We start from the raw sequence: 27,804 nt of genomic DNA, 5'->3' as shown, positions 1-27,804 counted from the left end.
ATTTTGCACTTTAAATTTGGAAATTATTTGCAATAAAGCCACAAAGAATCTCCAAAATGAACAAATTTACACAGAAACTCAGCTGACTGTAGCCTGCTTATATGAGAAGTATCTCCAAACATATTTTCTATGTTAAACCCCTGGAATTTGCTGCAACAGATTAGTATGATTAGCTTAGTTAAAGTTCTGGAATACATAGATAAATAAATCTGAGTGATATATATCTATAACTATGGGATGAGTGAACGTGAGATTGTAGGGAATTTACTGTTTTAAGATTAATGTTTCAATTTATAGTGGGGAGGGGGGGAATAGCTATCATACAGATACCAGAATGGAGACTTTTTATTTCTTATTCCTCAAGAATATAGTTTTTCATTCATTCCTCTCTCTCTCTCTCTCTCTCTCTCTCCGAATATATGACTTAATGTCATATTTTCATTTTGGAGTTTTTCCTTTCTTTGTTCTTTACTGTTTTTACCCTTTTTTTTATTTTATTTTTATTTTAATTTGATTTATATGCCGCCCTTCTCCGAAGACTCAGGGCGGCTTACAATGTGCTCAGCACATTTTGAAACTTTACGGGCGGGAGAGCGGGGAAACCCACAAAGTTGCACTTCAAGCTTGCAAGTAAAGTAAATTAAAATCAGTGCTCCTTGCTTCGGAATAAACGTTGCTAGGGAATAAACGTTGTTAGCACTCTGAACTTTGAGGCAGGAGCAATTTTGGCGCCAATGCCTAGGGCGCCTCGATAGACGGGGGATACTGGACACCGTTTCCCTCTCTTCAGTCAGCTATCTTCCTTGTTGGATCCGCCGATATCCTCCCGCCCTAGAACTGCACGTGTCGCACTCACGGACGCGCTAGCTACTCCCTATTTTTGCGCAACTTTCGCAAAACTTTCCGGGATGAGATGCGGACCTGTCGGAGCCGGGGCCAATCTGGCGCCAGAGACTGGAGTGAGGGATGGTGGGGAGACGCCTCTGCTGGAGTAGAATTCAACCTTTATATCAAGCCCATATGAAAATACCTTGCAGACGACCGATGCTTTGATAGCTCTTTTTGGTTAAGCGAAGCAGCTATTGCACTGCCGTGATGAAAGGACTGCGGCTTCTTAGATTCAGAAGTGTTTTTCCCCCTTCGATTCATCTTTATAGCAAAACTGGTTTTCTTCGATTTGAATCCCCCCCTCCCCGCCTTTCCAAATCTCTAGGCTTTCCTTCCTGCTGGCTGGGAGTCCTGGGAATCGTTGTTTCAAGACGTCGGGAGGGTTTCCCGTTAGGAAAAATGAACGCTCGAATCTAAAGTGCATTTATGAAGTTAGGAATTTCGTCTCACCACGGTTTAATCTTCTGAAGAACAAATTAAAATATCGCGGATATTAAATGCGTGCTGCTTTGGAGGTGGTGGATTTTTTTTAAAGCAGCCTGTATATATTTTAAATAAATTAATACATCTTAAGCAAAGTTCAGGCTTTCTTCCTAAGAAACGGTTCTGTCAAGCAACTTCTACTGAGCTTCAGATTGATTTAGGTTCAGAGCAATTCTCTGAATTAATTAAATTATATAAATATTGACTACTGTATTGGTCATGATACAAGAATAATCTCTTATTGACTTTTTGACTGCTATAATTTCAGAGTATCTGGAAACCACAAATTAAATATTTTTAGTCACCCTGTCACCCAATTTCCTTTAAAATAACACTGAAAATTGATTCCAAGTATATACTTTTCCGAAACTTTCATCAAATAACCTGCAAATAATATTCAATAAATAGCAGAATTACTTTAAGAAAAAACTCCTGCTCCCTTGCATCATATTTTCTTTTTAATTTTATACTTGCAGAATTAATAGTTTCAAGTTCCCCTAATCATTTATCAGTAGTATTCTATTCTAATTAATTCTATTGAATATCTCGGAACGCGTTCTCTAAAACTTGTAATGTATTTCTTCCCTATATAAAGTCCTAGAATATTTAATATTATTAAGTAACAATTACAATATTTATGTCTTTGCATTGGTTATTGAAACTTCACAAGCTAAGGCAAGTAAAACAAATTTCCAGAATACTTGCCAAAATGTTGAATTACTCGTATAAGATATGACAATAAACTAGCATAGGCATCTAAATTTGTTAAAATATCACTAAGCTATAAAAATCGTTTATAATCAAAACCTACCAGAGTAGTAATGGGACTATCATTAGATTGCCTAATAAAATTGCTAAGGGTTCCAAGACTCAGGATTTAAAAAAAAAAATACCAAAAGGCAGTAGAGAAAATGAGAGCTAGTTTGGTCTAGCGGTTAAAGCATCAAACTAAAAACCAGGAGACTGTGAATTCATAGTCCTTGACTATGAAGACCAGCTGGATGACTTTGGGCCAATCTCTCTCAACCCAACTCACCTCACAGGTGTTGTGAAGTAAATAAGAGAAGGAAGATGTGTGGGATATATTCATCAGGTTGAGTTACTTGTAAAAATAATAAAGGCGGGATACAAATAAAATTAAAAAATGGAAGATACTATGCTTCCGAAATTAATCAGTTTGTCATAACTCATGCACAGGAATGTTAAGAGTAAATGCCCATGCATTTAATAACACTGAATGGAAACCCATATCTCTTCATAACTTGCCAAAGAAAATTAATTTGGATCAATTATGTCTTATTTCTGCATAATTATAGGACAAAAATAATAATCTGCATTGTTGTAATATCATCTTTCTGCAACCTAAGAATAATAAAGAGAATATGATAAAAGGTTTTTTAGTTGTTTGCAGTGTTCTGTGAAATCCAGAAAAATCAAACTAGAAATCAGAGTGTGTGTATGGGATTCATGATCTCTGTGAGAAAAAGAAAAGTTGATGACTCTCCTTTTATCTCAATAAAAAGTTGAAACTGCTACGTTTTCCCTATAAGTGTAAAGGGAACAGAGCTGTTATTAATTCTCCATTAATCTTTCACTGCTCTTTCCTGCTCACAAAATATCCCACATATTCCACTAATCAGCAAGCTGGCTGGGACCATAGAAAGGCAGATGCAAGGGCCACAGAGAGTCACATAGGATTTAACAAATAATCTTACTGTGTCCTCTCAAATTATGGTTTCTTTAGATCAGGGGTGTCAAACTCAAGATCTGGGTGCCAGATCCAGCCTGCAGGGTGCCTAGATCTGGCCCGCAGGGCCGCCCTGGAAACAGCAAAGGACTGGCTCGTGGTGCCTCTGCCAGAGAAAACAGAGTTCGAGAGGGCAGCATGCAGCTCCCCTGAGCTCCATTTTTGCTGGCAGCGGGTTGCAGGAGGCAGTCACAGCCGAAAACGGAGCTCGGGAACCTGTTTTCGCTGGCAGAGTGCTCAGGCCACCACAGGCGCCCCCGACACAAGTTATGTTGAACTGGCCACGGCCACCCAGGCCACACCCACCCCGGCTCCCCAAGGTCAAACACAACCCTGATGCAGCCCTCAATGAAATCAAGTTTGACATCCCTGCTTTAGATCATTACTAGTCAGTAATGAAAATGGGGGGGGGAACCCATTTTGATTAAATGTCAATAGATCTTCTCCTTTCCCAGAATAAAATGGGTCTTCTCCTTTCCCAATAGTAAGTCCAAAGGTTTCTTCATACGATATTGGTTTGGTAATTTGTTACCAAACAATTAGATGAGATACAATACTTTCTATATAGTCTGTACAGTATAGCCCTCACTCCAAATTTATTCACATCTCTCCCATGTTGGCATGTGATTTTCTTTACCTTACACTTTTACAGATACCTTTCTGTACCTTGATGTCAAGATAAATGTGCTGCTGCTGAAGTTTCTGCTGCTGCTGAAAATAATGTAGTAAATTCAGACATGCTTATGAAAGTCTTGACTCTGTATAATCTCTAGAATATCAACTAGAATTAGAACTAGAACTAAAATTAGGCATTCTCTATTTCACATTTAGGGCAACTGTGTCTGGGAGTAGCACATCTTAGCCAAGACCATCTACAGTACTAATTATTTAAATGTTATGTACACTGTTATCTATTGGAGGGGGGGGGGTTCAACTAAGATACAATTTCACCTGTTTCAGTGACAAAGCTTTCTTAATGATGGCATCACAATTACAATATATTTTTCCTGTTTTCTCAGAGTAATATGGATTGCAAAAATTAAGAGATGGTAAATCATTTCAGTTAGGATTGGATACTGATTAAGTCTGAGGATTCAAATGACTGGAACAAAACACCCCGTTCTCAACTCTGGCAATTTTTCAGATGTATGGACTTCAACTCACAGAATTCCCCAGACAGTTATGTCTACATCTGAAAGTTGTCAAGATTTAGAAACGTGCTAATGTCTAATAAATAATAAATAAATAAAGTCTAATAATCTGCTAATAATGCAGCATGTCTCTCAAATTCTGGGATAGACAAAGGGAAAAAAGAAAACAGGAAAAATCGTTCCAAAAGAATTGGAAAAGATTTCTATAACAATTTCTATTTATTTTTTTAAAGGGCTACTCCCCATTATTTCAGTTTTTCTTGTATCTTGAAATAAATCCAGTGTTATGATGCAAGTGACTGATATTCGATTAGGATTGGGGAGATTTCCACTGAGTCATGAGCCTCACTGAGTGACCTGAGGCAATCACATAATCTGTTTCATTCATACAGTTGTGAAAATATAAGGGTGTGTGTGTGCTGAGTTTCTTGGAGAAAGAATGTGATATAAATGTAGCAAATTAGTGTATTCCAGATGTTTTGGGTTATAAAATTCATAACTTCAAACCATTTGGCTATATTGGTAAAAACATGAAAATTCCAGTTAGGAATAAGTACAGAGCAACAGATTGCCTATTATTTCTTTGTAAATAATCAAAGTGTGACTGAAAAAAAGCATGATATAATGTTTCCTAAGGTCCAGGGGTGGATGAAAGCCAACTGATATCCTAGGTACAACTCAGCAATGATGCCACTTGGCCTTTCCATTACTTAACTGACAAGATATTTAGACACAATAAGTGCTGAAAACTAAAATTGAGTGTGACAGTGAAAGAGTTAAGGGCATGAGTGGGGAAATCTCTGTGGTGCCTCTTCCTTTGGTGCACTAAACCCAGGTAATTTGGCTATGGGTTCTTAGTAGAGTAAGATTTCAACTAGGTACATTTGGAACTCATGACTCACAATTCATGTTATTTCTCAATACCAAACAAACAATGCAAATAAAGAAAAAGAAACCAATAGTTTCAAAAGCTGATGTGAGATCTGAATATTGATAGCAATAATTAAAGTTGACACATTCATTGAAAGTTTTGCATTCAAATCTTTCCAAACAATTTCCATTGTTTTAATGAATAAAAATCAGACCAGAGTTTTGTAATTAAAAATTTAATCAAAATCAAGAAAATTTACAGTAATTTAAACATTGGAACCACTTTCCCCCACAGAAATATACATCTTCAACAGCTTGAGACAGGAAGACAACAGTTTCAATTATATATTCATCCTTAATTAAATATACAAAACTTGGTTTTATTATGGATTGTGGTAGTTTTGTTTACATGGCTTATTGTGTTAAAGAATACTTGTTATCAAAAGATACTCACCCATCATTTCTTTTTATAACCATTTAAGCACATTTTCAATCATCAATCAATAGTCAAGTTGCAAAAGCTACCAGAATATCTAAATAAAAAGCTAAGGCAGGCAGGTAAGTTTATGACTAAACATACAGTCAAATCATCTACTCTCTAGCAAAGGATATTATAAATACTATTACAAATCACTCCTATTCATATATGAAATATCTCTTGGTAGTTGAAGAAGCTCTTATAAATCTGTGCAAGTGTTAAATCTGCATTTTTATCCTACAGACCAAGGGAAAATTTATATAAACAGAATTTTATTTTATAAATGTATAGAGTATATGTAATGCATCATAAAAAATTCATTTGACATTGTATGAGAAACCACAAAGTTTAAAAAAATCAGAAATTTTAAAAACAACATTTTTTCTTATCAAGAAAACCAATCCTCTAAGTCATCTCCCTCCTCTCTCTTCCATAACTAACCTGGCTCAACAATTCTACTGTATGGTCTCAACAATAGCAACTATATCTGCCTTTTAGAGGCATATAAATCAGTCCCGCTGTTAACTGGAACAGTTGTAGCTGGTATGAATCTCTTTTTGCTGCCAAACAGAAGGCTTGATTCTGTAGATGAAAAGAACAATGCTGAGCTTTGGGCATTTTCCTTTGGGCGACAAAGACCTAGGAAATTCTTCAATACCTTCTGCCGGAATTGCTGGTCCATAAAGGCATAGATGATAGGATTAATGCAGCTGTTGGTGAAAGCCAGACAAGCACTGATAATAACTCCCCTCCTGAGAGCTTTCAATGCATCACAAGAGAACTCGATGTTCTGTATCACACCGTAATAGGTGATGACAGCTGTGAAGGTATTGAAGGGTAACCAACAGCAGATGAATGCCCCAATGATGACAAAGATGATTTTAAGGGCATGGTTTGTTTTCCTGCCTGGGTTGACATGACTCTTGAGCATGGAGAAGATAGAGCAGTAGCAGAATAAGATTACACCCAAGGGTAGCAAGAAAGTCAAACAAAGTACCGTGAAAATATAGATGACAGAAGGGTCTTCATCCTGGCATGCAAACCTGTCTCCCACAGGGATCAGCTTTCTGTAGAGCAAAGATGGTATTCCTAAGAGAAAGGAAAACACCCAGATGCAACTGCAGGTAATGTTGGTATTTCTCTTGGTCCCGAGAGATCTGGAATCCCAGTGCTTATTCATCACAAGGAAGCGTTCCACACTCATGCCCATCAGGAACAAGATGCTTGAGCAACGGTTCACAGAAATAGCATAGCTGCTAAATTTGCAAAGCTCTTCACCAAACCACCAAGAATCAGATGCTTCTGTCAAAGCCCAGAAAGGCAAAGTACATACAAAGACAAGGTCTGCAATGGCCAGGTTAAGGACGAACTTGTCCACAAGCCTCTGGTTGCCTCGTTTCTGCACCATCACCAGGATCACAAACAGGTTCCCAAAGAAGCCAATGAAGAAAATCATGAAGTAGATGACAGAGATAAAGATAGAGGCAAATGGCAACTTTTCCATAAAGCAGAAGTCGTCATTGGTAAATTCTAAACCAAAAACGTCTACAGTGGATGATTCCAAGTCTCTGCTCCAATTTTTGGTCATGGCCAAGTCAGTTACCAACTCAACAAACTTCATTTTCTATCAAAGATTCAGCAAAGAATTTTCCGCTTACAGTTGCAAGAGCTAGCCAAAGCACATATGCTCTATATTTGGCTGGGTGGTATTTAAATAAAGCAGTGGTTTGCTTGTTTTTAAGCACCTGTGGTAACTTCCTCTTGTTTTTATGAAAAAATTGATGCCAAGTACTAGATAGAAGTCCTGAAACTCTATAACAATAAAGAAAACACTTAGTAATACAATTTGGTATGGCTGAGTAGCTACATTCTTGGTACAGTATATTGTAAAAGTTAGAGCAGGTAGTTATTTGCAAGCTGCTTTTCTCGTTGGATAGTTCTCTTTCATAGAATGCTTTGCTCAAATTGGAATTACAAGTCTTAAAATTTCAGCCAACATGGGAATAGTCATAAAATTATTGGTCATGATAGATTATTAAGGAATGTTTTCTCTTTTTTCCAAAGTTGTTTTTTCTCAATGGGCAAAATTAAGTCGTTGCTTTCAGGGAGTGTAGAGAGACTGGTAGCATCCTCATCTTGCATGACAAAGTTGTGAGGTCCACAATGGCCAATTCCACATTCCTTAAGCTAATTTGTTGCATTCAAATGAGATAAAATATGCTATCCTTTCATCATGTCAATTTAAGTTAAAATTGCAGTCCCATCTACTTTTGTAAGAATAGGAGAAATGCCATCTTGTTCTTCATCTCAGCTACTGAGTGCCTTGAGACTTCCTTGTCTTTCACACTTAAGTCTTCAGACCATTAAACTGCAAATATTGTTACAATTACCAAGCAGTGGTTCCTTCCACACCAATCCAAAGTAGTTTATGTTTAAAAATTCTATTGAGGTATATGTGAATAAATATTTTTTAGCAAATTATGCTAGAAAACAACGACAGCAGAAGCCAAATTATACATTTTACGAATGAAAAAAGAAATGCACGTCAAGACAGTAGAGGACATTTAAATATATAATATAAAGTATGATACAGAAAGCACTTGATTCAGAAATTGAATAAAAACACTTAATAAAAGATGGCTATTTTCCTCCTTTCTCTCAGTTCCAGCCCAAATTGAATTCAAACTTCTAACCAGGCTAGCATCTATTTCTTTGCCTAACATCAAAAAACAAGTTGTCTTCTGCTGAGGTAATTCTCAGGGCATGCAAAGAATAAGATGTGGCCAAATCATCAGTTTTATAAATTGTGAACACTAGACAATCAGAAAGGCTGAACTAAGAAACACTGATCATGAATTTGCAGTTGTTATTTTAGGCACATTATGTCAAGGCAAGTGTCACTGGAGAATGCTGATGCTTGAAAAAAATAAAAGTAAAACAAAAAAGTGGTGGATAAAAGATAAGGTGGCAAGATATTATCACTAATGACTTATCAGTTTTGTAAATACTTTACTTTACCTTACTGATGGGGGGGAGCACAAAAATACAAAAAAATGACCACAGAAGCTAAGATAAGATGGCAAGGAGATATGCACAGGGCAAGAGTGACCCTGTGTTTCAGCTGGAAAAAGATAGCAAGTCATGAGGTAACCGGCATTGAAAAGTTCTAGCTTGCACATTGAGAATCAAATGACACAATTTTGTCTGGGACTGGGACACAATTTTCTTGTCAAAATGTGTCAAGTACCAAATCTGACAAGTTTCAAAGCAGTCGAGTACCAGGGTATGACTATATTGCCTATTTGTAGTTATGCTAATAATTGCTTTAATCTGGCATGAATCTGTCTATAGATGAAAAACAATAAAGGAAACTATTCTTAAGTAACTTCAGATTTCATTCTTGGTTCTTCTAACATTGATTAACTGAAAGCAACAACAAACTATCTTCTTAGAGCCTTGGTGGCGCAGCAGACTAAAGTGCTGTTAAGTAGCACCAGCTGCCTGCTATTACTGCAAGTTCAAATCTCACCAGGCTCAAGGTTGACTCAGCCTTCCATCCTTTCGAGGTAGGTAAAATGAGGACCCAGATTGTGGGGCCAATAAGCTGACTTTGTACAAAAAAGAACGCCGCTTAGGGGGGGCCGAAAGCCCTACTAAGCAGATATATACAAAAGTATGAAGGCTATTGCTTAACGCATTGTAAGCCACCCTGAGTCTCTGGAGAAGGACAACATATAAATCGAACCAATGAACAAACAAACAAACAAACAAACAGAGATACTGAAATGCAATCCCAGCTGTTGCCTGCTCCTTTGCCAGTTCCTTAAGATAGTTATTCTGATATAATGCTACACTCCAGAATCTTCAGTGCTCCAGAATGATGGAATAGGAGAATTTGAAGATCATACAGCTCTATCCTTGCTGGCAGCAGAAATGGTAGATGTTGCCTGTTTTTAGAACAGCTAAGGAAACTTTTGCAGTTTTCTAAAATCTATTCACATTTGGATAAATAATTAAAACTTAAAATTCATTCATACGAACAGGAAAGGTGAATAATTATAACATACATTTATAGGAAATATAAAACAAGTTTAAAAAGTAAAGATACAATAGTTTATAAATACTAAAAAGTTGTAAGTCTCTGTAAAATATATAGGGAAATATAGAAAAATATGGAGATAAGATAGACAGCTATACCTCTAATAAGATATATATAGAGATGTAGATTCTAACAGAGGCAGTCATTATTATTATTATTATTATTATTATTATTATTATTATTATTATTTATTAGTTTGATTTATATGCCGCCCTTCTCCGAAGACTCAGGGTGGCTTACAATGCTTTTAAGCAATAGCCTTCATACTTTTGAATATACCTGCTTAGTAGGGCTTTTGGCCCCCCCCAAGCGGTGTTCTATTTTATACAAAGACAGCTTATTGCCCCCACAAACCGGGTCCTCATTTTACCTACCTCGGAAGGATGGAAAGCTGAGTCAACCTTGAGCCTGGTGAGAATTGAACTCGCAGTAATTGCAGGCAGCTGGCAGCTAAATACTACTTTAACAGTAGTTTAGTCTACTGCACCACCAGGCTCCTTATTCTGTTTTTTATTCACAGATTAGAAAGTCTCATGTTTAAATTTTCATCTACTAATTATAGTTTGCATTAACATCTAATCTAGACTCAGATCTGGTAAGTTGACGAAAACCAAATCCTTATTGTTTTATTCCACAAATAGGAAGAAAGGAAATGAGAGCATAAGAATCTCTTAAAATTAGGGCAATCTTCCATGCAATCTACCACATGTTTGGGGACACCTACCAGAATTCCCAACCAGCATGGACATTGAAGCTGAAGTTCACACATAAGGAGAATGTCATGGTTAGGAAGAGCTGCCTTAGGACAGTGTTTCTCAATTTCAACAACTAAGATGTAGGTACTTCAGCTCCCAAAATTCCCCAGCCAGCCATGATAGCTAGAGATTTGGGAGTTGAAGTCCATACATTTTAATGTCACTGAGATCGAGAAACACTGTCTTAGGATATGGTCCATTGGCATATTAGGATAAGTCTACCTTTGCTCTATCAAGGGACTATATTCTCATTTCCTTTCTGAGAAATTGCAGGAACTGCAATAGCTGTAAATGTTCTTACTGGGCATTTTGTTTGCTGTTCAAATGCTATTGAGATGACAAAACATTATTGTAAATGTTTTCAAAGGGACTTCTGTAGCATTTTAATTTAACATTACTGTGCACAAAATGAAATCCTTAAGAAATGGGCAGTCTGATCCAACAGATTCATTTTGGCTGCTGAGACATACAAAGTAAGTATGTTATTAAATTAATTACATTTAATTAATTACAGCCCACAGGACCTAAACGTCCATTTGGTGGAGATAGTTCTGCTCAAATTGCACGTGAGTAGTAGTTGTGAGTCAAATGAAACCCACTTTGCCATCTCTCCTTTCATGAAACATGTCCAGTCTACTTTGTCCACTTCCCTGTTTATGCTGTGATCATTCCCTTTTTGGCCATCCCTGCAAGATTGACAGGGTTCCTTGGTAGCACAGTAGACTATGAACCCCAATGGGCTCCCCAGCGGTGTGCTCTTCCTCTATTCCATTTCTTTATATTTCTGTTTTCTCCCAAGGAACTACCACTCCTCCTGGCTCCTTGGTTGTCTGTCTCTTCTGAAGACACAGGACTGAACTCACCCTGCCAGTTGTTGTGTGTTCAGTGACTGAGGCAGCAGGCCAATCCAAGCGCAAAGAGATGGTATCCTGCAATCCCAGATGAGTTCCCAAATTGTTGCCCATAAAACCCAGATGCCTGGAGTTGGAAAGAACCTAGTTCTTAAATTTGAGAAACACCCAATACTATTGCAAGTGGGTTTGTTTGCTCCCTCCCAAACAAACCACAATTAATTCATGCAAAGCAAAAGGCATTTTATTTAAAGCCCTATATGGCTCAGGCCCAGGCTATCTTCGAGACCGCCTTCTACCACATAGCTCCCAGCGACTGGTAAGATCCCACAGAGTCAGTCTCCTCCGGGTCCTGTCAGCTAAACAATGTCGGCTAGCGGGCCCTCAGGGGAGGGCCTTCTCTGTGGCTGCCCCGGCTCTCTGGAACCAATTATCTCCTGAGGTCCAGACCGCCCCCACCCTATTGGCCTTCCGCAAAGCGGTGAAGACCTGGCTCTTCCGGCAGGCCTGGGGCCGTTGATCTCGTTATAATGATCTTGCGAGACCCGGCCACAAATTGGAGTGCATGTGTTTTAACGTTTTTAAAGTTTTTAATGTTTTTAATGTTTTAATGTTTTTCTTTTTAACATTTTTTATGGGATTGTTCGCAATGTTTTATTCTTTGTTGTAAGCCGCCCAAAGTCCCTTGGGAGATGGGCGGCATAGAAATATATGACAAAAATAATAATAAATAATAAAAATAAATAAGGGGAGAAATCAAGTCTTTATATAGGGTGCAGAAATAAATGATGCATAGATTTGATATATGTAATGCAGCAGCAACAAATCAAACAATAAAGGCATTAGATTTGAAGAAAGAAAGGCACCCTTAAAATTTCTTGCATCTCCTCTTTTTCAAACTGCCCTTGCTTGTTTACACTTGTAACACTCAAGGCCTTCAAAACACATTGTTGATTGATGGCCCCTGAAAGGGCTATTTTTTGCAGAACAAAGGAAATGGTTTTGGCTCAAAGGAAAACCTAAAACTCAAGGTAACATTACTTGTTATGTGGTTCTTTTTTAGGGCATTGAAACAGTACACTAAGTGGAGACTAAACTCTGAGAAGAATAGTTACAAAGATGTACTTCTGATAAGTATTTTTTTAAAAACCCACTGAAGCTGTAAACAGCCTCGTACCCCAAAAGATTGCAGTAAGCCTAGGAAATAAGGAAACTGGTGCAAACTGGTCATCATGAAAAGCAAAGAAATAACCTAGGCACTAGAAATATGGGTATCCAGTATTTGCAATTACCTTGTCCTGGAAAGTAGAAATGACCTTGAGAGACAGGAGGAAGAGCCACTATCAAGATAGCAAACAGGTGAGTCCAGGGCAGAACTGGACACATCTGAACAGGGCAGAGAAAGTGTCTCAGACAAGACTTTTCCTAGTTCTCACAAAAATGAACGGAGGCAGGGGAGAAGCATATTCAGACTTTCAAGATTCTGTTGCTATAGCCATATAATAAAAGTAATATTGGCCTGCAAGACTTTGGTTTCTTAATCTGATCTATTTCAAAGGGTGGACATAGCCAGAGGAGGAAAAATATAAGGGAAAAAGTTTGGGGAAATAAAATAAGTGGATCACAGGCTGACATAAGTGGCTTATTTAAGTGACTTCTTGGTAGATTCTGCAAGTAAAACTGAATTGGGATTTAAATGTAACCATTAACTTTGAATATGCTAACTCTAAAGATAACATCACGGCAAGACAATTTTTGTCCTAACTTAATCCTAACTTCAGCGCACTCAAAATACCCCATATGATAAATTGAAGGCTATAACTAAGCATAAAAACACTACAATTAAGCATCAGTTTCAAGGAAGATTAAACATGACTCTTCATACTGTCTAATAAATAAATATAGAAATACTTATTTAACCTGAAACTCAGTTCTCCATCTCCATATGATAAATCAAGCACCACTTGTTATGCAGAAAAGTAACTTCCACTTCTGGCCATTACATAACTATAGCTATTAATATCAAGGAATTCCAACCCAAAACGTACTTTGTCCAAAACCAGCATTGTATACAGTGTATCTAATTCTCACCACAGCACTCACAACTGTGGGGGCTAGAACCACGTTATTTTTTTATCAATAGTTTATCATAGGGTGTAGAGAGAGTGATAGTTTATAATAGGGTGTAGAGAGAGTGCTGGATAAGAATTTGAATAAATATTTTTATTGTCCTTAAGGAAAAGGTAACTACAATGAGATAATTCATTATTTCACAATAAAGCTTCCAAATGTTAAAGACATTACTGTATTAAACAATGCTATAGAATAATACAATGCTTGTTAGTTCTTTTAAACTAACAAATACTTTACCTGGCTAATTGTGAGTTAAAGGACCAAAAAATTGGTTCCACCTTGTGCATACATAATAAAGTCATATCAAAAATTTATCAGAAATTATTCTGTCTAAACTGTGTTTGGGATAATTATGAATTGTCTTGCAGCAACTAACAAAAATTATCAATTCTTTACAGTTTTTTTGTTTCCTCGAATGCTAATAATAAAGCTAAAAAAACATCTAGTGCAATACCTTGATTGGTATTTCCTTCTTTGAATGAAAACTATGAATTATTTTTTTTTTTAAAAATCATCATATATCTAAATAAGTTCCAATTTGATTAAATTCTCAGTATCACTTGAGGCTAGTCCCTGGCATTATTAAACTGTTTTCTAGGTGTTATTAAATACCCTTAAGTAATTGCCTTTGTGAACTTTCTCTAATTTGGGGGAGAAGTTTAGTTCTTTATTTTTTTAATAATATTTATTCTTAGTCTTTTAATAGCTATATTTAGGTAAAGCTATTAAAAACTTTGCTTACAGTATGCCTAAGGATATACTGTATTAAATATATGCTTTGATTACACCCATCCTGTGAAGCTAGATTAGCTCCTGTTAACCTCAAGGGCATAGACCACTCCCTAAACCATAATACCATTTATTGCCGGTTGAGCAGAGAGAATGTATGAGCAGCCTGCTCTAATAAGGAAGTCCCAAATTACTCAAACATGTGATGTCATCAATTTATAATTTGCACTAAATCAAATAATACGTTATTTGAACTCACATTAATCATAACCTTCTGAACCCTTGTCTAAATGTTGGTGTTTTCCTGGGAGATTTTTTTTTTTAAAAAAATCTCTTTCTTCTCCAGTGTAGAATTCCAAGAACCACTGTGTAAATCAGTATTTAAATCAGTTTGTTTTTCTTACATTCAATCATGTTCAACTCTTGGAGTCTGCCTAAACAAGTCCATGCAGTTTTCTTGGCAAGATTTTCAAAAGCGGTTTGCCATTGCATTTCCCTGGGCAGAGAGAGAAATGGCTATCCCAAGGTCAGAGCTCCTACCAAAGCAATTGTCAGATAAGGAGGGCTTCACCCTGGGCCAAGAAAATAATATGATAAAACATCCCAAACAAGCACCTCCTTAGTTCACACTAAGATAAAGTGAGGGAGAAGGACGCACACCCAGACCTGCAAGATTCTGTTACTATAGCTGTTACAATAAAAGTAATCCTAACCTATTTGGCATTGGTTCTCTTAGTCTGGTCTACCTTACTGGGCTGACTATATAAAGGGATAAAGGAAGCAAAGCTCTAATAGTGTACAGAGTAAGGAAGATAACCTTGATGGAGATACGCAGGAACTGTTTCCTAGGCAAAAGGGGCTGAAACATTTTTTAAGTCCGAAACAACAGGATAACATTTGGAAGTAACACAGGTACATGCCTTCTTATTTCATTGGAATATAAGGAGAAGGAGGGATAGCACAGAGTTGCAAGATTTTTTATAGTAGCCAGCCTCAGTAAAAGTAATTTTAGTCTTTCTGCGGAGTTGATTTCCTGATCTGTTTTACCGAGTGAGACTGACAAATGCTGAAGGCAAAGGCTGGGAGAGAAATATCTGAGTGGAAAATGCCTAGTGATCAAAGGAGAAAGGGGTATGCCTATATCTGAAACATATATCTGACTTGGTTTTTAAAATAATAACACTAAATATCCTGAGATAGGTCTTGGGTAGTGTTGGGATATGGGGGGCGGGGGAAGTGTCACATTTTTACGGTATTATTAATGACCAACTTGAGCCTGACTCTCTCATGGATGGGAGGATGAGTAAAGATAAAGTTGTAGGAACAAAGTAGGAAATTGGTGTAATTGGGTTATTACTGGGCCATGTTAAGAGGTAACTCAAGATTGATTCAGCCTTCCATCCTTCTGAGGTAGGTAAAATGAGGACCTGGTTTGTGGGGGGCAATAAGCTGACTTTGTATAAAATAGAAAACCGCTTGGGGGTGGGGGCAAAAGCCCTACTAAGCAGGTATATACAAAAGTATGAAGGCTATTGCTTAAAAGCATTGGAAGCCGCCCTGAGTCTCCAGAGAAGGGCGGCATATAAATCAAACTAATAAATAAATAAATAAATAAATAAATAAATAAATAAATAAATAAATAAATAAATAAATAAATAAATAAATAAATAAATAAAAACAAGTCCTAGGACATAAAGCAGCAAATAGTGCATGGTATCTCTCATTTATATCATGAAAATTCCAAGAAGTAATCTAGTTTGCTCTTTCTGTCATTAAAACACCATATTCTTTCATTCTTTAATCTTTCCTCAATAGGGCATCCTCCAGATGTTTGTTGCAACTACAACTTTCTTCTTTCTCTACAAATTGTTGCCTTGTATTTTAATATTTTCTAAGTCAGAAATGGAGGCTCAAGACTGCCATCTGATGGTACAATTGTTTTTACTGTACATATTATACTCAACCAGATGAAATATTTTTTTATTATTGATTTGTCATTTATCTTGCTGTAGGGTTACTCTGGGCAGCTTACAATAATAAAAAGGAAGAAAACGAAAGGAGCCTAAACAGAAGTAAAATAATAGAGCCTATAAAATAAACAATGAAAAGGGAACTTTAAAACTTGCGGACTTCAACAAGCATGGCTGGCTGAGGAATTCTGGGAGCTGAATTCGGACCACAGGTCTTAAAAAGTTGCCCAATTTGGAGACCCCTGCCACAGAACATTTCATTTGTAAGAATTTGAAGACTTATAGAGTTCAGTTAATGGTTTTTAAATTTTGTTTTATGTACTTTTTTGTGACATGTAGGAGTCGTTTTGAAATTTGTGTGTGTGTGTGTTTGCATGTGTGTACATGCATGCACATTTTGATGTAAATAAAAATAAATAAATACATATTTTATTACCCAGCAACACATTTATAGATGCATTAAAATTCTAAACTTCATCAAAATACTTAGAAGAACATAAATAAGGATAACTTAGGTTAGTCAGGGAGGTCAATGAGGGCCTGGATCAATTTTACTTATAGCACTGTAAAAATGTACTGTTCAATTTAGCATTAGAGCATAATACTTCGTTATTTTTAAAAATAAAAATAAAAAAGAACAGCAAAGTTCAGTTCTGTAAATGTTTTGCTGTTGTTTTTCTTTGATTATTGGAATTTTTGTATACTCTTCTCTTCTTATTCTTTTTCCTTGGTTACTTTCAGCCATATTCTTTGACAATGATGGACTGCATCACCACTCTACAATAAGGTGATGTCTTCTCATCCATCTCAGAGGCACAAGATAGTGCTGGAGTAAAGCATCACAGTATCATAGCTAAATACAATGCAATTTGTATATACCTATATAGATCACAGAAAAATGTTTAAAGGCTTTTTGATATGAATGCAAAATAGCTACATGCCTCTCTAAGCAGCAATTCTGTACAGGTAATAGCCACCCTTTTCTGAAGAATACATTAAGTTTACTGCCAATGACAATAGGCAAATTCTTAAGAAAACAGAACTCAGAAAATTAGTCAAAACTCTATTTTTACCTCTGTGCCCATCAAATTTGACTACTGGTTGCCAGAGATATGGAAGAAACTCATGTAACACCCAGGGTCTGCCTCGCAAAGCAGAGGACAGGCTTGAGATGGTCATGTTCCTTTCCTTGAAGGCAGTTTTCCTGAAAATGCCCATGAATGATCTCGTAACTAGGGGGGAAGAGGTATGCTGGCAGTTTCATACAGCAACCACTTTGCCACAGCAGAGAACCCCACAAGTCGGGCTCTTGCCAGCATAAGTTAGGTTTTTTTAAAGGCACTGTTAAAGCACAACAGGAAAGCACGATTGCAATCTGCCTCTGCTCCATGATAAAAGTCAGCCAGGTGTAATGTTGTCAGTTCAAACCTTCTCAATTTGACTGTGTAGATTGCCTGTGGTTAGTAGCTCATCCAGAAAAACCCCTGGTATAAGGCTTGGTTCTCAGACTAATTTAAGATTCAGATCAATTTATTATTTGCCATCAAGTTGTTTTCAGCTCCTACCAACCACGTAGATTTTCTCCATAGCAATTTAGCCATAACCTGTTCTCTCAAGTGCTTTAAGTGATTGTGAGGTACTATCTATTCTCTTTCATCTTTCAAAACACTTGCTATTTTTGGCTCAGGTATCCTCAGTTTTGGATCCTTCTCTAGGAATCTGCCACGCTCCAGGATTCTCTGTAGGGCTCAAAACCCAGCTTGGCTTTGTTAGTAAGTCTATTTTTGTAGCATTTTCAACTTCAGCTTTTTCTCACCTTTAGTGTGAATTGTTTCACAGTTGCTTGAGCATATCATCTTATCTAAACCTAGCACTTCCCTTGTCTTAAGGAAGAGTATTCATTTTGTTTTGATTACTGCAGTGTCTTAGAAGACACTGGGAGCCTCCAATTTGCTCATGAGTGCTGAGCAACCTTATATTCACAGGTTTTTAACACTATGGATGTTCCCACTATGGATTGAACTCCTTGTTCAATCTGGCCACCTTAGATGTCTTGGTTGCCATTCACAGCAGTTATTACAAGGCATATCAAATCATTTCTAACATGAAGCAATCCCAATACATACGGTTGTAATTCCTAATCCAATGTAGAAACGATTGCATAGAGAAGTGATGAGCTCCTCTTTATTGGATGTGTTCCAAGAAAATATGGAGAGACGGCTGTTATGGAAGTTTGAATTTGTGCATGCAGGAAGACATTGAATTCTATAGTATATAGCCCAACTAGCACCTCCGAATTCATATTCTTTTTAAAGTCTCCACAGCTTCAATTATTTGAAAACAATGGTTTATCTTTTTTTAAAAAAAAATTTTTTATTTTAAAACAAAAACAAAACATAAAACCATCATCATTCCAAACAATTACAGACAGTGAGTCTAATGATTAATATTCTCTTGTGCATAAATCCATTTCTAAAATACCAAATTATAACAGAAACTTATATCCTTTATAGAAAAAAAACTTCAGATATTTTATCTTTACATCAACCCCATATTTCTTAACAATGGTTTATCTTTTGTTCATCTTGCTTTATAGGATCACGCAGTGCAAATCCATATCTAGGGGGCTCACTATGCAATTCTAGGCTAGTCAGTAGACTGCAAGCAGGCAGAAGAGAAAAATCTGGATATTAATAAATAATAAATAGATAAGTAAACAAACTTTAGTTCCTATGAGTTGCTTCAAGGAAACGAGGACGCTGTTTCAACTTTCAATTTTGATGTGAAAATTGAGCCTCGGTGGTGCAGCGGACTAAAGTGCTGTTAAGTGTTAACTTAGCTGCCAGCTACCTGCATTAGTGCAAGTTCGAATCTCACCAGGCTCAAGGCTGACTCAGCCTTCCATCCTTTCGAGGTAGGTAAATTGAGGACCCGGATTGTGGAGGCAATAAGCCAACTTTGTATAGAACAACACCGCTTAGGAGGGGGCCGAAGGCCCTAATAAGCAGGTATATACAAAAAAGTATGCAGGCTATTGCTATAATGCATTGTAAGCCGCCCTGAGTCTACGGCGAAGGGCGGCATATAAATTGGACTAATAAATGAAGTAATAAATAAATTTGGCAGTGGATACGCCGCTCCCAAATCATTACAACCATTGACTGAGAATAGTCATATGTATCCCCGGCCTACGAGCCGAAGTTACCACTTTTATTTTAATAAAAGACAAAACATTACTTCCAAAACGAACAAGAAACCCGATCCACAGATTTAAAACAAAAAACCAAAAAACTTGCGATGGGTCGCCCGACCGACCGATCAGTTCTATCGGCCTTCGTTTGTTGCTGCCTGAAACGACGAGCCGTTCTAGGACTCTTCGGCGATCAAGAACGCTTGGCCTATCTATCTGAGCTCGATTAGCCTCAGTTGGCGGTTCCGGTGCCGCGCTGGCCGTTCGTTCCTCCTGGAGATGCAGTGACGAGTTCGCCTTTGGCTGGTGGGGCGGCCGTCATGGCTAATGGTGGGCAGCCGGTTCTCTCCCCTCGAAACCTTCTCCTGGCTGTTCTCTCGGGTCAATGTTGGGCATTCCCCGCTCGCCGGCCCACCCGAGTACTTATGCTCCCGGGAGTGGGGCGGTTCTCCCGTGTCAGGGTCCCCAGACCTCCGTGGGTCAGTCCCCCTTTTCATGCTTCCTACCACCCCCCCCCCCAGTCCCCGAAAGCAAGAACGATCCACGCCACCGGCACCGACTTTCTTTTCCCTGTTCTTCGCAGTGTATTCCCTGGACGGGCTCTTGGTCTTCGGCTTGCTCTTCGTTTGCACCTGCGCCTATTTCCGGAAGGTGCCTCGCCTGAAAACCTGGCTTCTGTCGGAGAAGAGGGGCGTCTGGGGGGTATTTTACAAAGGTAGGAATCTCGCACCGAGCGCTAAGGACCGACACGGTAAAAGCAGAGGGGAAAACTTCAGACAAGCAGGAGTAAGACCTGTCGGAGAAGCTTTGAGTAATAGCAGAAGTCAAGCTGATTGCACCTTCGGCAGGAAAGACAATTTAAGGGTTTCTAAACTTTTTTTTTTTTTTTGCCATCGCACTTCCCTTTAGTATATAAACTTAGCATATAAATCTCCGTTTTAAAAAAAACTCGAATACAAATGAGCAATGAAAACAGTACAATAAAACTTTGGAATAGGTCAGGGGTGGGCAACTGTGGCCCTTTTACAACCTGTGGACTTTTTACAACCTGTGGAGTTCAACTCCCAGAATTCCTGAGACAGCCAAGCTGGAGTTGAAGTCCACAGGTAAAAGGGCCACAGTTGCCCACCCCTGGAATAGCGTATAAAACCTCCGTTAAAAAAAAATCCAAATACAAATGAGCAATGAAAACAATACAATAAAACTTTGGAATAGGTCAGGGGTGGGCAACTGTGGCTCTTTTACAACCTGTGGACTTCAACTCCCAGAATTCCTGAGACAGGTTGGCTGTCTCAGGAATTCTGGGAGTTGAAGTCCACAGGTTGTAAAAGGGCCACAGTTGCCCACCCCTGGAATAGGTGGATTTTATTGTGACAATGAACACAACTCAAAGGTTCTTCCCCGCCCCCACTTTCCCTGAGACACTTTCTGAACTTCCCCAAGGAAGTTTGGGAAACCTTGGGTTAGATGGAAGGTAGCTTGGTGTGTAAATCGGACTTGGGTGGATAGAAGTTAATTAAGCATCTGCTATATGTTCCCCTTGTGATTTAGCTTTAAATCTCTTTACATTTATTTGATAAAGTAAGGGTGTTGACACTTTGAGAGGATTGGAAATCATCTCAAAGTTGCTTATATAAAGCAAACGGTTCATTCAGCTTTAGCCTTGGTATAGCATATATATATTGAGACCAGTGGGTTTAATCATGTTTAACCTTATGTTACTCACAAAGGTGGTAGGACAATGTGCTGGTGAATATCACTTTTCACTGGTTGACAAGATCAGCAAGTTGGGTAGAGGTAGACTTCTATTGTAGTGGTCTCTGCTGTGGCTCAAAAGTGCTGGCAGTGTTATAGAAGGATTCTATGCCAGTGATAACAAATTGAGAAACCTTAAAGGGATTCTGTGAGCAGTATGCAGAAAACTGGCTTGAAATGTTGGGTCAAAAGATTTGAAGTTAGCGAGGCTGGCAGTGCACTCTGTGTGCATTGCAAGAAAGCATTTTTATTTTTCTTCATTGTCGAAGAATTATATGAAATAACATGTACTTATTATTGTTTGAATAATAAATGGTCTTTGATGTTTTTCAGCGGCAGTCATTGGTACCAGACTTCATTCAGCAGTGGCAATATCCTGTATTGTCATGGCTTTTTATGTCCTCTTTGTAAAATGAATCCCAGTGCTTCAGATGGACAACTGTTTAAATGAAGACACTATGCTCTTTTGCTTCAGAGGACTGTACCTCCTAGCAGAATTCACAAGAACCTATACAGATGGCAAGAAGAAATTCTTCTGTGGCCACGTCTTGCTTGAGACCAAGGGAATGTTGTTTAGATAGAACGTCTAAGAGAGTTTCAACAAAAATCAAAAGAATGTTTTATGTGCAGATTATTAAAATTAATATTAGTCTATACAAGAGAAATATCACAGGTTTGTGACAAGTAGAAATGAGTGATGCTTTTTCCAGAGTTTGATATAACATGGAAGTGGAAAGGTTACTCTAGTGTTTCTTTTGTCCCCAAAATGTAGTAGCATTGAAAGGCTGTAATTTTTTTTCTTTGATTACTATACTTAACCCAAACTCATTATAACAGGAATAACTGAAGATGAGAAACTAGCCAATGATAGAACAAAACATTTATGGATTGTGGAATTCTTGAAGAATTGAAACATAAAGGAAACAAAATACAATTTGGTGATGTTCACTTATCTTTTGCTATAATTAAAATTGCTGAGTATGGTTAAAATGTCATGTTATTTTGTAGAACCTAGTTTGCAAGTAAGAATTAAAAGAACTTAAAATATGATATGGTATTGGAGAAAACGGGGGGCATATGCTGTTACATAAGACGTGAGTTGCTAACATGTTTAAATTACATATAAAGATAACATGTATATTTTGAGACGTGTACATACTTAAGAGATTTGTTCTAGTCTTTATTTTTATTATACTTTTAAATTTTCCTCATTCCACTCCTCCTTTTGATAGTAATCTCCTATCACCATGTGCTTGAAGTGTAGGAGATTCTCTTCTAAAATAGGAGTATTACTGTAAAAGAGCATGTTTGACTTGTCTGTTTAACGTTTATAATGTTGTAAGCATCTGGCTGATTCACAAATAGTTTCAACATTGGCCCTAAACAATTTTAATCCATTGTTTTATATATCAGTTCAACCTGAGAAAGCCAAGTTTCTTTTTCAACATTGTAATTTTGTCACAGTACTAATTACATATTTATAAATCAGCAAGAACACTAAAGCCATAATTTGGCCTTTGGTATTCCAGCAATATGTGTTTGAATAAATCTGCCTTTTTTTATCTTCCCTGTACTTCCTATCTGATATATTATTTGAACCCTTCTCTTTTTTTTTCCTGTGTGATTTCTTGCTGTTAGAAACTATAGAAATAAAAAATTTGACAGTTTGATGTAGAAATGGGAAGACAAAAATAAGGTGCTACTTAGTAGCGGGTTATTACTTTCAGCATTTCAGCATTTAGAGGATTTTACTTCAAGGCATGTCTCCAATGGAAATGTTAGATTTCTTTTAACAAATTGCATAAATGGTTGACCACATTAATGATACAAGTTAGCAATCAGTAAAGCAACTTTTTAAAAAGCTTCTTGTCTATTTGAAGATATTTTTATGTTTGCTATGAAAGCTAATTATCTAGACAGTGATTGGAAGGAAGTATTATAATCTTAATGGTTTTCTGGAAAAAAAATCTATTAGAGATATTCCGTTTTTGATTATTTGTAATTTAGGGAACCTTTCTACAGGTACTTTACCAATACATAATTCTGGGAAACCATAATGCTGTCAAAGATCAATGCTAGGATTATTCCATTAATGAAGATAAATATCAGACTCTAAAAGATACAATTTATTCTTCACTGCTTTTGTCAAATTTTTAAGAGGACATGAAGGAATGCTGACAAGCATTTCGATACAATGTAATGATATATATCCATTTTCCCTGATGGGATTATATGAAAATCTGTGCCATGCATAAGAAATGGCTTTGTTTTAGCTCTATAATTCAAAATGCTCTTATTTAAAAAATTTTTAACCATTGGAAGTGAACTTGCTTGATCCACTAAATCTTCTCTTCATTTCCTTTCTTCACCTAAAGCTGATGACCAAGTTTTGTAGTGAAGTATTTAGGTTTTTTCATCTTTATATTAAACATTTTAAAAGAATATGAACAATTAATAAAAGACATATGAAAAGAATATAAAGATATTTAATAAACTATCTGAAATATCATGAATACTATTTTTAAATATATTAGTTGCCCATAAAGCGATGAAATATATCATTTTTAAAGGAAAAACTAAAATTGCTATTATTGGTTAACAAAATAAAACACTCCTTGGAAAAATAGTATATAATTAGATCAACATTAGAGATCAAATTTCTCAGAAAATTGAAATGTAGACTTTAGTGTAGAAAAAATTGAGGTGTAGTACAGATCTATGAAAAATGGTTTCCAGTTAGAAATTGAATTCTGCATCAAGATGTACTCTTTAAAAATGAAATTACTTTGGACATCAAGGTATATTCCTATAACTTGACAGCCATTCTTCCAAGGAAGGACTCAAACATCCTTTTCAGTAAAAAACATATACTTTTTCTGCAGGTAACATATATACAACTAGTTCTGTATCTTTAGATGGAATATGCAACTTGGTAAAATTCAATAAAAATATTGCAGGTTACAAAAGGGATTAAACTTTAAACATATGTTTCATTCTAATATAAATTATTTTCCAAAAAGGTTGATCATATAAGAAAAATGATCAAACTCATTACATTTCAAAAACATTTCAGAAAATATATACGAGTTGCAAAGCATCCAAATTTTGATCACTTGACACGGGATGCTGCAATAGCTATATGAAAAAGCCATAAGCCACTTTTTTCAGTGCTGTTGTAACTTCAAACTGCCACTAAGCAAGTTGAATACCTGTATTCCCTCTTGTTCCTGAAGTTATTTTTGTGTTATTTATCTGAAAGGACTAATCAGGTAAACTAGATCCTTGTAAGAATCTGAAAAGATTTTAAGTCTTGCAACCTGAGCAAATTGTTACTTTTCCACTGGACAAATATTTTGGCTTCCTTTGTATTAAAAAAACAAAGCAAAGAGGGAAAAACCTGGACTTTTTCTCTGTATTTATCCCAAATATTAAATGCCTGTACTTATTATTGTAGGGTCTCTTTTAAATTGGATAGTGAGATGGGCAGCCTAGAAATTTAATAAATAGTTTAGTTATATTTGTATCAATTCATACACATATGGAAGCCATCTGGAAATGCAGTGAAGCAATGAAGCATTAGAACACCTAATACTGATAACACCCAATTCCAATGGAGTTTAATTAATTAGTCATTTAGTGAGAATTGCTCTGTAATTGGTTTATTTAGTTGCAAATGAACTTTCTGCTTATAATTCTTCAATTCTTTCTTCACTTACTGTATCTGCAACTTCTTTCCATACCTGTTGTGAATATGAGACTGCACAAAAGGAATAAAAATGTAGCTGGTATAATATTGTCAAGAAAAATGTGAAGCTTTAATTGCAATTCTAACATTTTACTAAGCAGTCAGGATTACTTTCTGCTTGCTTCTGTTGAATTCTTCCACATAATTCATTAATAAATTAAAATGACTGTTTATAGTAATTTCAACACTCCCAAAACAAAAACAAAGATGGAGTTGTATGTTCTTTATAACCAATATATTCACACTTGAAAACTTAAATTTGTTTCCATTTTAAAGTAGTTGCCCTTCCTATGTATGGTTAATCTATAATTTTCATCAAATTGCAGATGATGAGACTAAGTTTTTAAAAATCTTATAACATTTTCACTCTCATTGAAGGAGCCAACATCAATATTGGCTATTCACTAGCAGTAATATAATCTGGCAATTTTATCCTTTTATCTGGAGGTAAGGGGAAAAATCCATTTGTAAAAGAATGTAAATATATTCTTAGAAACATGTATAATACTGTACCTATAACAAAGGTAGTTAATGTTTTTTATTTTTTTTAAATAATCTTTATTCATCTTTTTTATTTTAAAATCACATTTCCATTTTTACAGCGTTCAGTTATCAGTATCAATTCTAATTACATATTTTTCATTTACGCCTTCCTACCTTTAAAAAACCTGCACTTGAATAGTTAGTTATCTTGGTATTGAAGCTAAATACTTTGTAGAGTTCTAATTGTTTGGATGACTACATCTAAGATATAGGAACTCTGGTATTCTAAGAAAGATAGAGAAATACTCAGTTTTTATGACAGATAGAAAGTCCACATTCATAGGATTGCATTATCATCAACCAGGCTCCTTATTTTTCCAGATTTTTCAGGGTCTATGAAAATCAGTACGAATGCTTGTGTTCTCATAGGATTAACAGTATATGCTTTTTTTTCGAGAGGCAAATGGACTTTCTTGTTTTTCTTTGAAGACATTTCGCTTCTCATCCAAGAAGCTTCTTCAGCTCTGACTGGATGGTGGGGAATGGAAGGATTTATACTCCTTGCAGACAGCTGGTCATTTGCATCCTTTTAGAGTGTCCTTGACGCCACTTGGAGGTTTATCTGTGTCCTCAGGGTCACCTGAGTAGTGCAAATGGGTGTAGAGCCTTCTTGGAACTGTTGAAAGGACTGTGTTGTAGATTGGAGATGATGTTGTATCCCTCCCCCTCTGTTGAGAGGGTTGTTCAATTTTGACATCTGCAGAATATTTTCTGCCCTGTGTCCCTTCACCGTTGAACACAGGTGAAGGCTGTTAAGGATGAGTCTGTGTTGTCTGGAATGAGCTCCCCCCGGAGATACGGAGGATCCCGGATCTTCCGCCGCGCTCTAAAGACCTTTTTATTTCACCAGGCAGGCCTGGCCTAACTTTCTCCCTCTTTTTAAACAATTTTTAAACAATTTTAATATTTTAATATTTTCAATATCTTTTAATTTTCAAAGTTTAAATCCGTTTTAAATTGATTGGGGTTTTAATCTGTCTGGGCCAAATTATTTAATTCGATTTTAGTTCTGTTTTTTAAATTTTGTATGTATGTATTTTATTGTTGGCTGTTCACCGCCCTGAGTCCTTCTGGAGAAGGGTGGTATACAAATTAAATAAAAGTAAAGTCTACATCTCAAACTGAAGTGCAAATAGTTCCTGTAGTCTGCAATTTTTCTGGAAATCTGTTCATGCTCCCGCACCATTCGAAGGGTGTTCATCCCAAAGTGCATAGCTAAATATCTAGGAAGTCCAGTTGTCTCTTGAAAAAAAGCACCTTTGGGACAACCATTACCTGGATGATTGAGAATCTCCGTAGACAATTAACAGTACAGTTTTATTTTTACTCCTTAGACCAGCATCTCTCAGCCGTAGCAACTTTTAAGATGTGTGGACTTCAGCTCCCAGAATTACCCAGGGTTGAGGTTCGTAGGTAAAATTTCTTGAGGTTGAGAAAAGTTGCTTTATAGATACTTGCCTTGCCACATAGTAACCCCAAAGTTTCAAATTATAGCGATGTCACTTTCAAGGAAATTTTAACTGCGATTGTTCTCATTAGTCTAATGCAGATTGTATTTATTATGAAATACTGTGCACATATAATTAATGAATGCATTTTTATATGCATTTTTAAGGAGCCTTGGTGGCGCAGCAGACTAAAACACGGTTAAGTAATACCAGCTGCCTGCAATTACTGCAAGTTCAAATCTCACCAGGCTCAAGGTTGACTCAGCCTCAGTAGGTAAAATGAGGACCCGGTTTGTGGGACCAATAAGCTGACTTTGTATAAAAAAGAACACCGCTGGGGGGGCGGGGCAAAGCCCTACTAAGCAGGTATATACAAAAGTATGAAGGCTATTGCTTAATGCATTGTAAGCCGCCCTGAGTCTCCGGAAAAGGGCGGCATATAAATCGAACCAAATAAATAAAACAAATAAATAAATAAATATCAGTTTTCATTGTTGATGACTTTTTGATGAACACCATAGTTAAAACGTTTAGGCACACTATAAAATACCAGTAAGAAAGCCATACGTTTATTGTACATCGAGAAAGGAAACGAACAGAACATACTGTTAGGCTTACTGTGCCGATTGACGGATCTGTTTGGTTCCGGTGAACCTTTGGAAAGTAACGTGGAAATGCAGCACACAAATAATCACGGATGCGTGGCGGAAGAAGAGTAAATTCAAATGAAAAGGCAATTTAAGCGAAAAGGCAACCACTTCAAGTACTTCAACTACTCTCCCCCCCCCCCCCACCTTCATATATTATTCTGAAACTACTTCTTACCCAGCAGCCTTAAAACTCTTTTCGAAATTCCGGCCATTCGAACACCGAGTAACTAATACGCCCAATCAGGCGCCGGCTTTCTTGGCAGCTCTGATGCGCAGTCCTCCCTCCTCCCTCCTCGGATCTCACGGAAAGTCGCAGCTC

At 36.9% G+C, this 27,804-nt stretch overlaps 2 protein-coding genes across 2 annotated transcripts; one reads left to right on the top strand and one right to left on the bottom strand.

Annotated features, from left to right (window-relative positions):
- Positions 1-6,098: 6,098 nt before the first annotated feature.
- GPR25 (G protein-coupled receptor 25) lies at positions 6,099-7,238 on the bottom strand. Its single transcript, XM_070939684.1, has one exon. The coding sequence runs from the start codon at positions 7,236-7,238 to the stop codon at positions 6,099-6,101; it is 1,140 nt and encodes a 379-aa protein (XP_070795785.1).
- Positions 7,239-19,585: 12,347 nt separating this feature from the next.
- TMEM167B (transmembrane protein 167B) lies at positions 19,586-22,661 on the top strand. The gene is made up of 3 exons (XM_070939683.1): positions 19,586-19,674; positions 19,928-20,059; positions 21,433-22,661. Exons 1-3 carry the CDS (start codon positions 19,665-19,667, stop codon positions 21,513-21,515), a joined length of 225 nt encoding a protein of 74 aa, XP_070795784.1. The 5' UTR covers positions 19,586-19,664; the 3' UTR covers positions 21,516-22,661.
- Positions 22,662-27,804: the final 5,143 nt, after the last annotated feature.

This window comes from Pituophis catenifer, unplaced genomic scaffold (assembly GCF_029215685.1).
Source record: "Pituophis catenifer annectens isolate HBS135680 unplaced genomic scaffold, rPitCat1.0.hap2 SCAF_3, whole genome shotgun sequence".
In the NCBI taxonomy this organism is placed as follows: Eukaryota; Metazoa; Chordata; class Lepidosauria; order Squamata; family Colubridae; genus Pituophis; species Pituophis catenifer.
The sequence above is the reverse complement of the archived record's forward strand: the minus strand, read 5'-3'. Positions and strand labels throughout refer to the sequence as shown.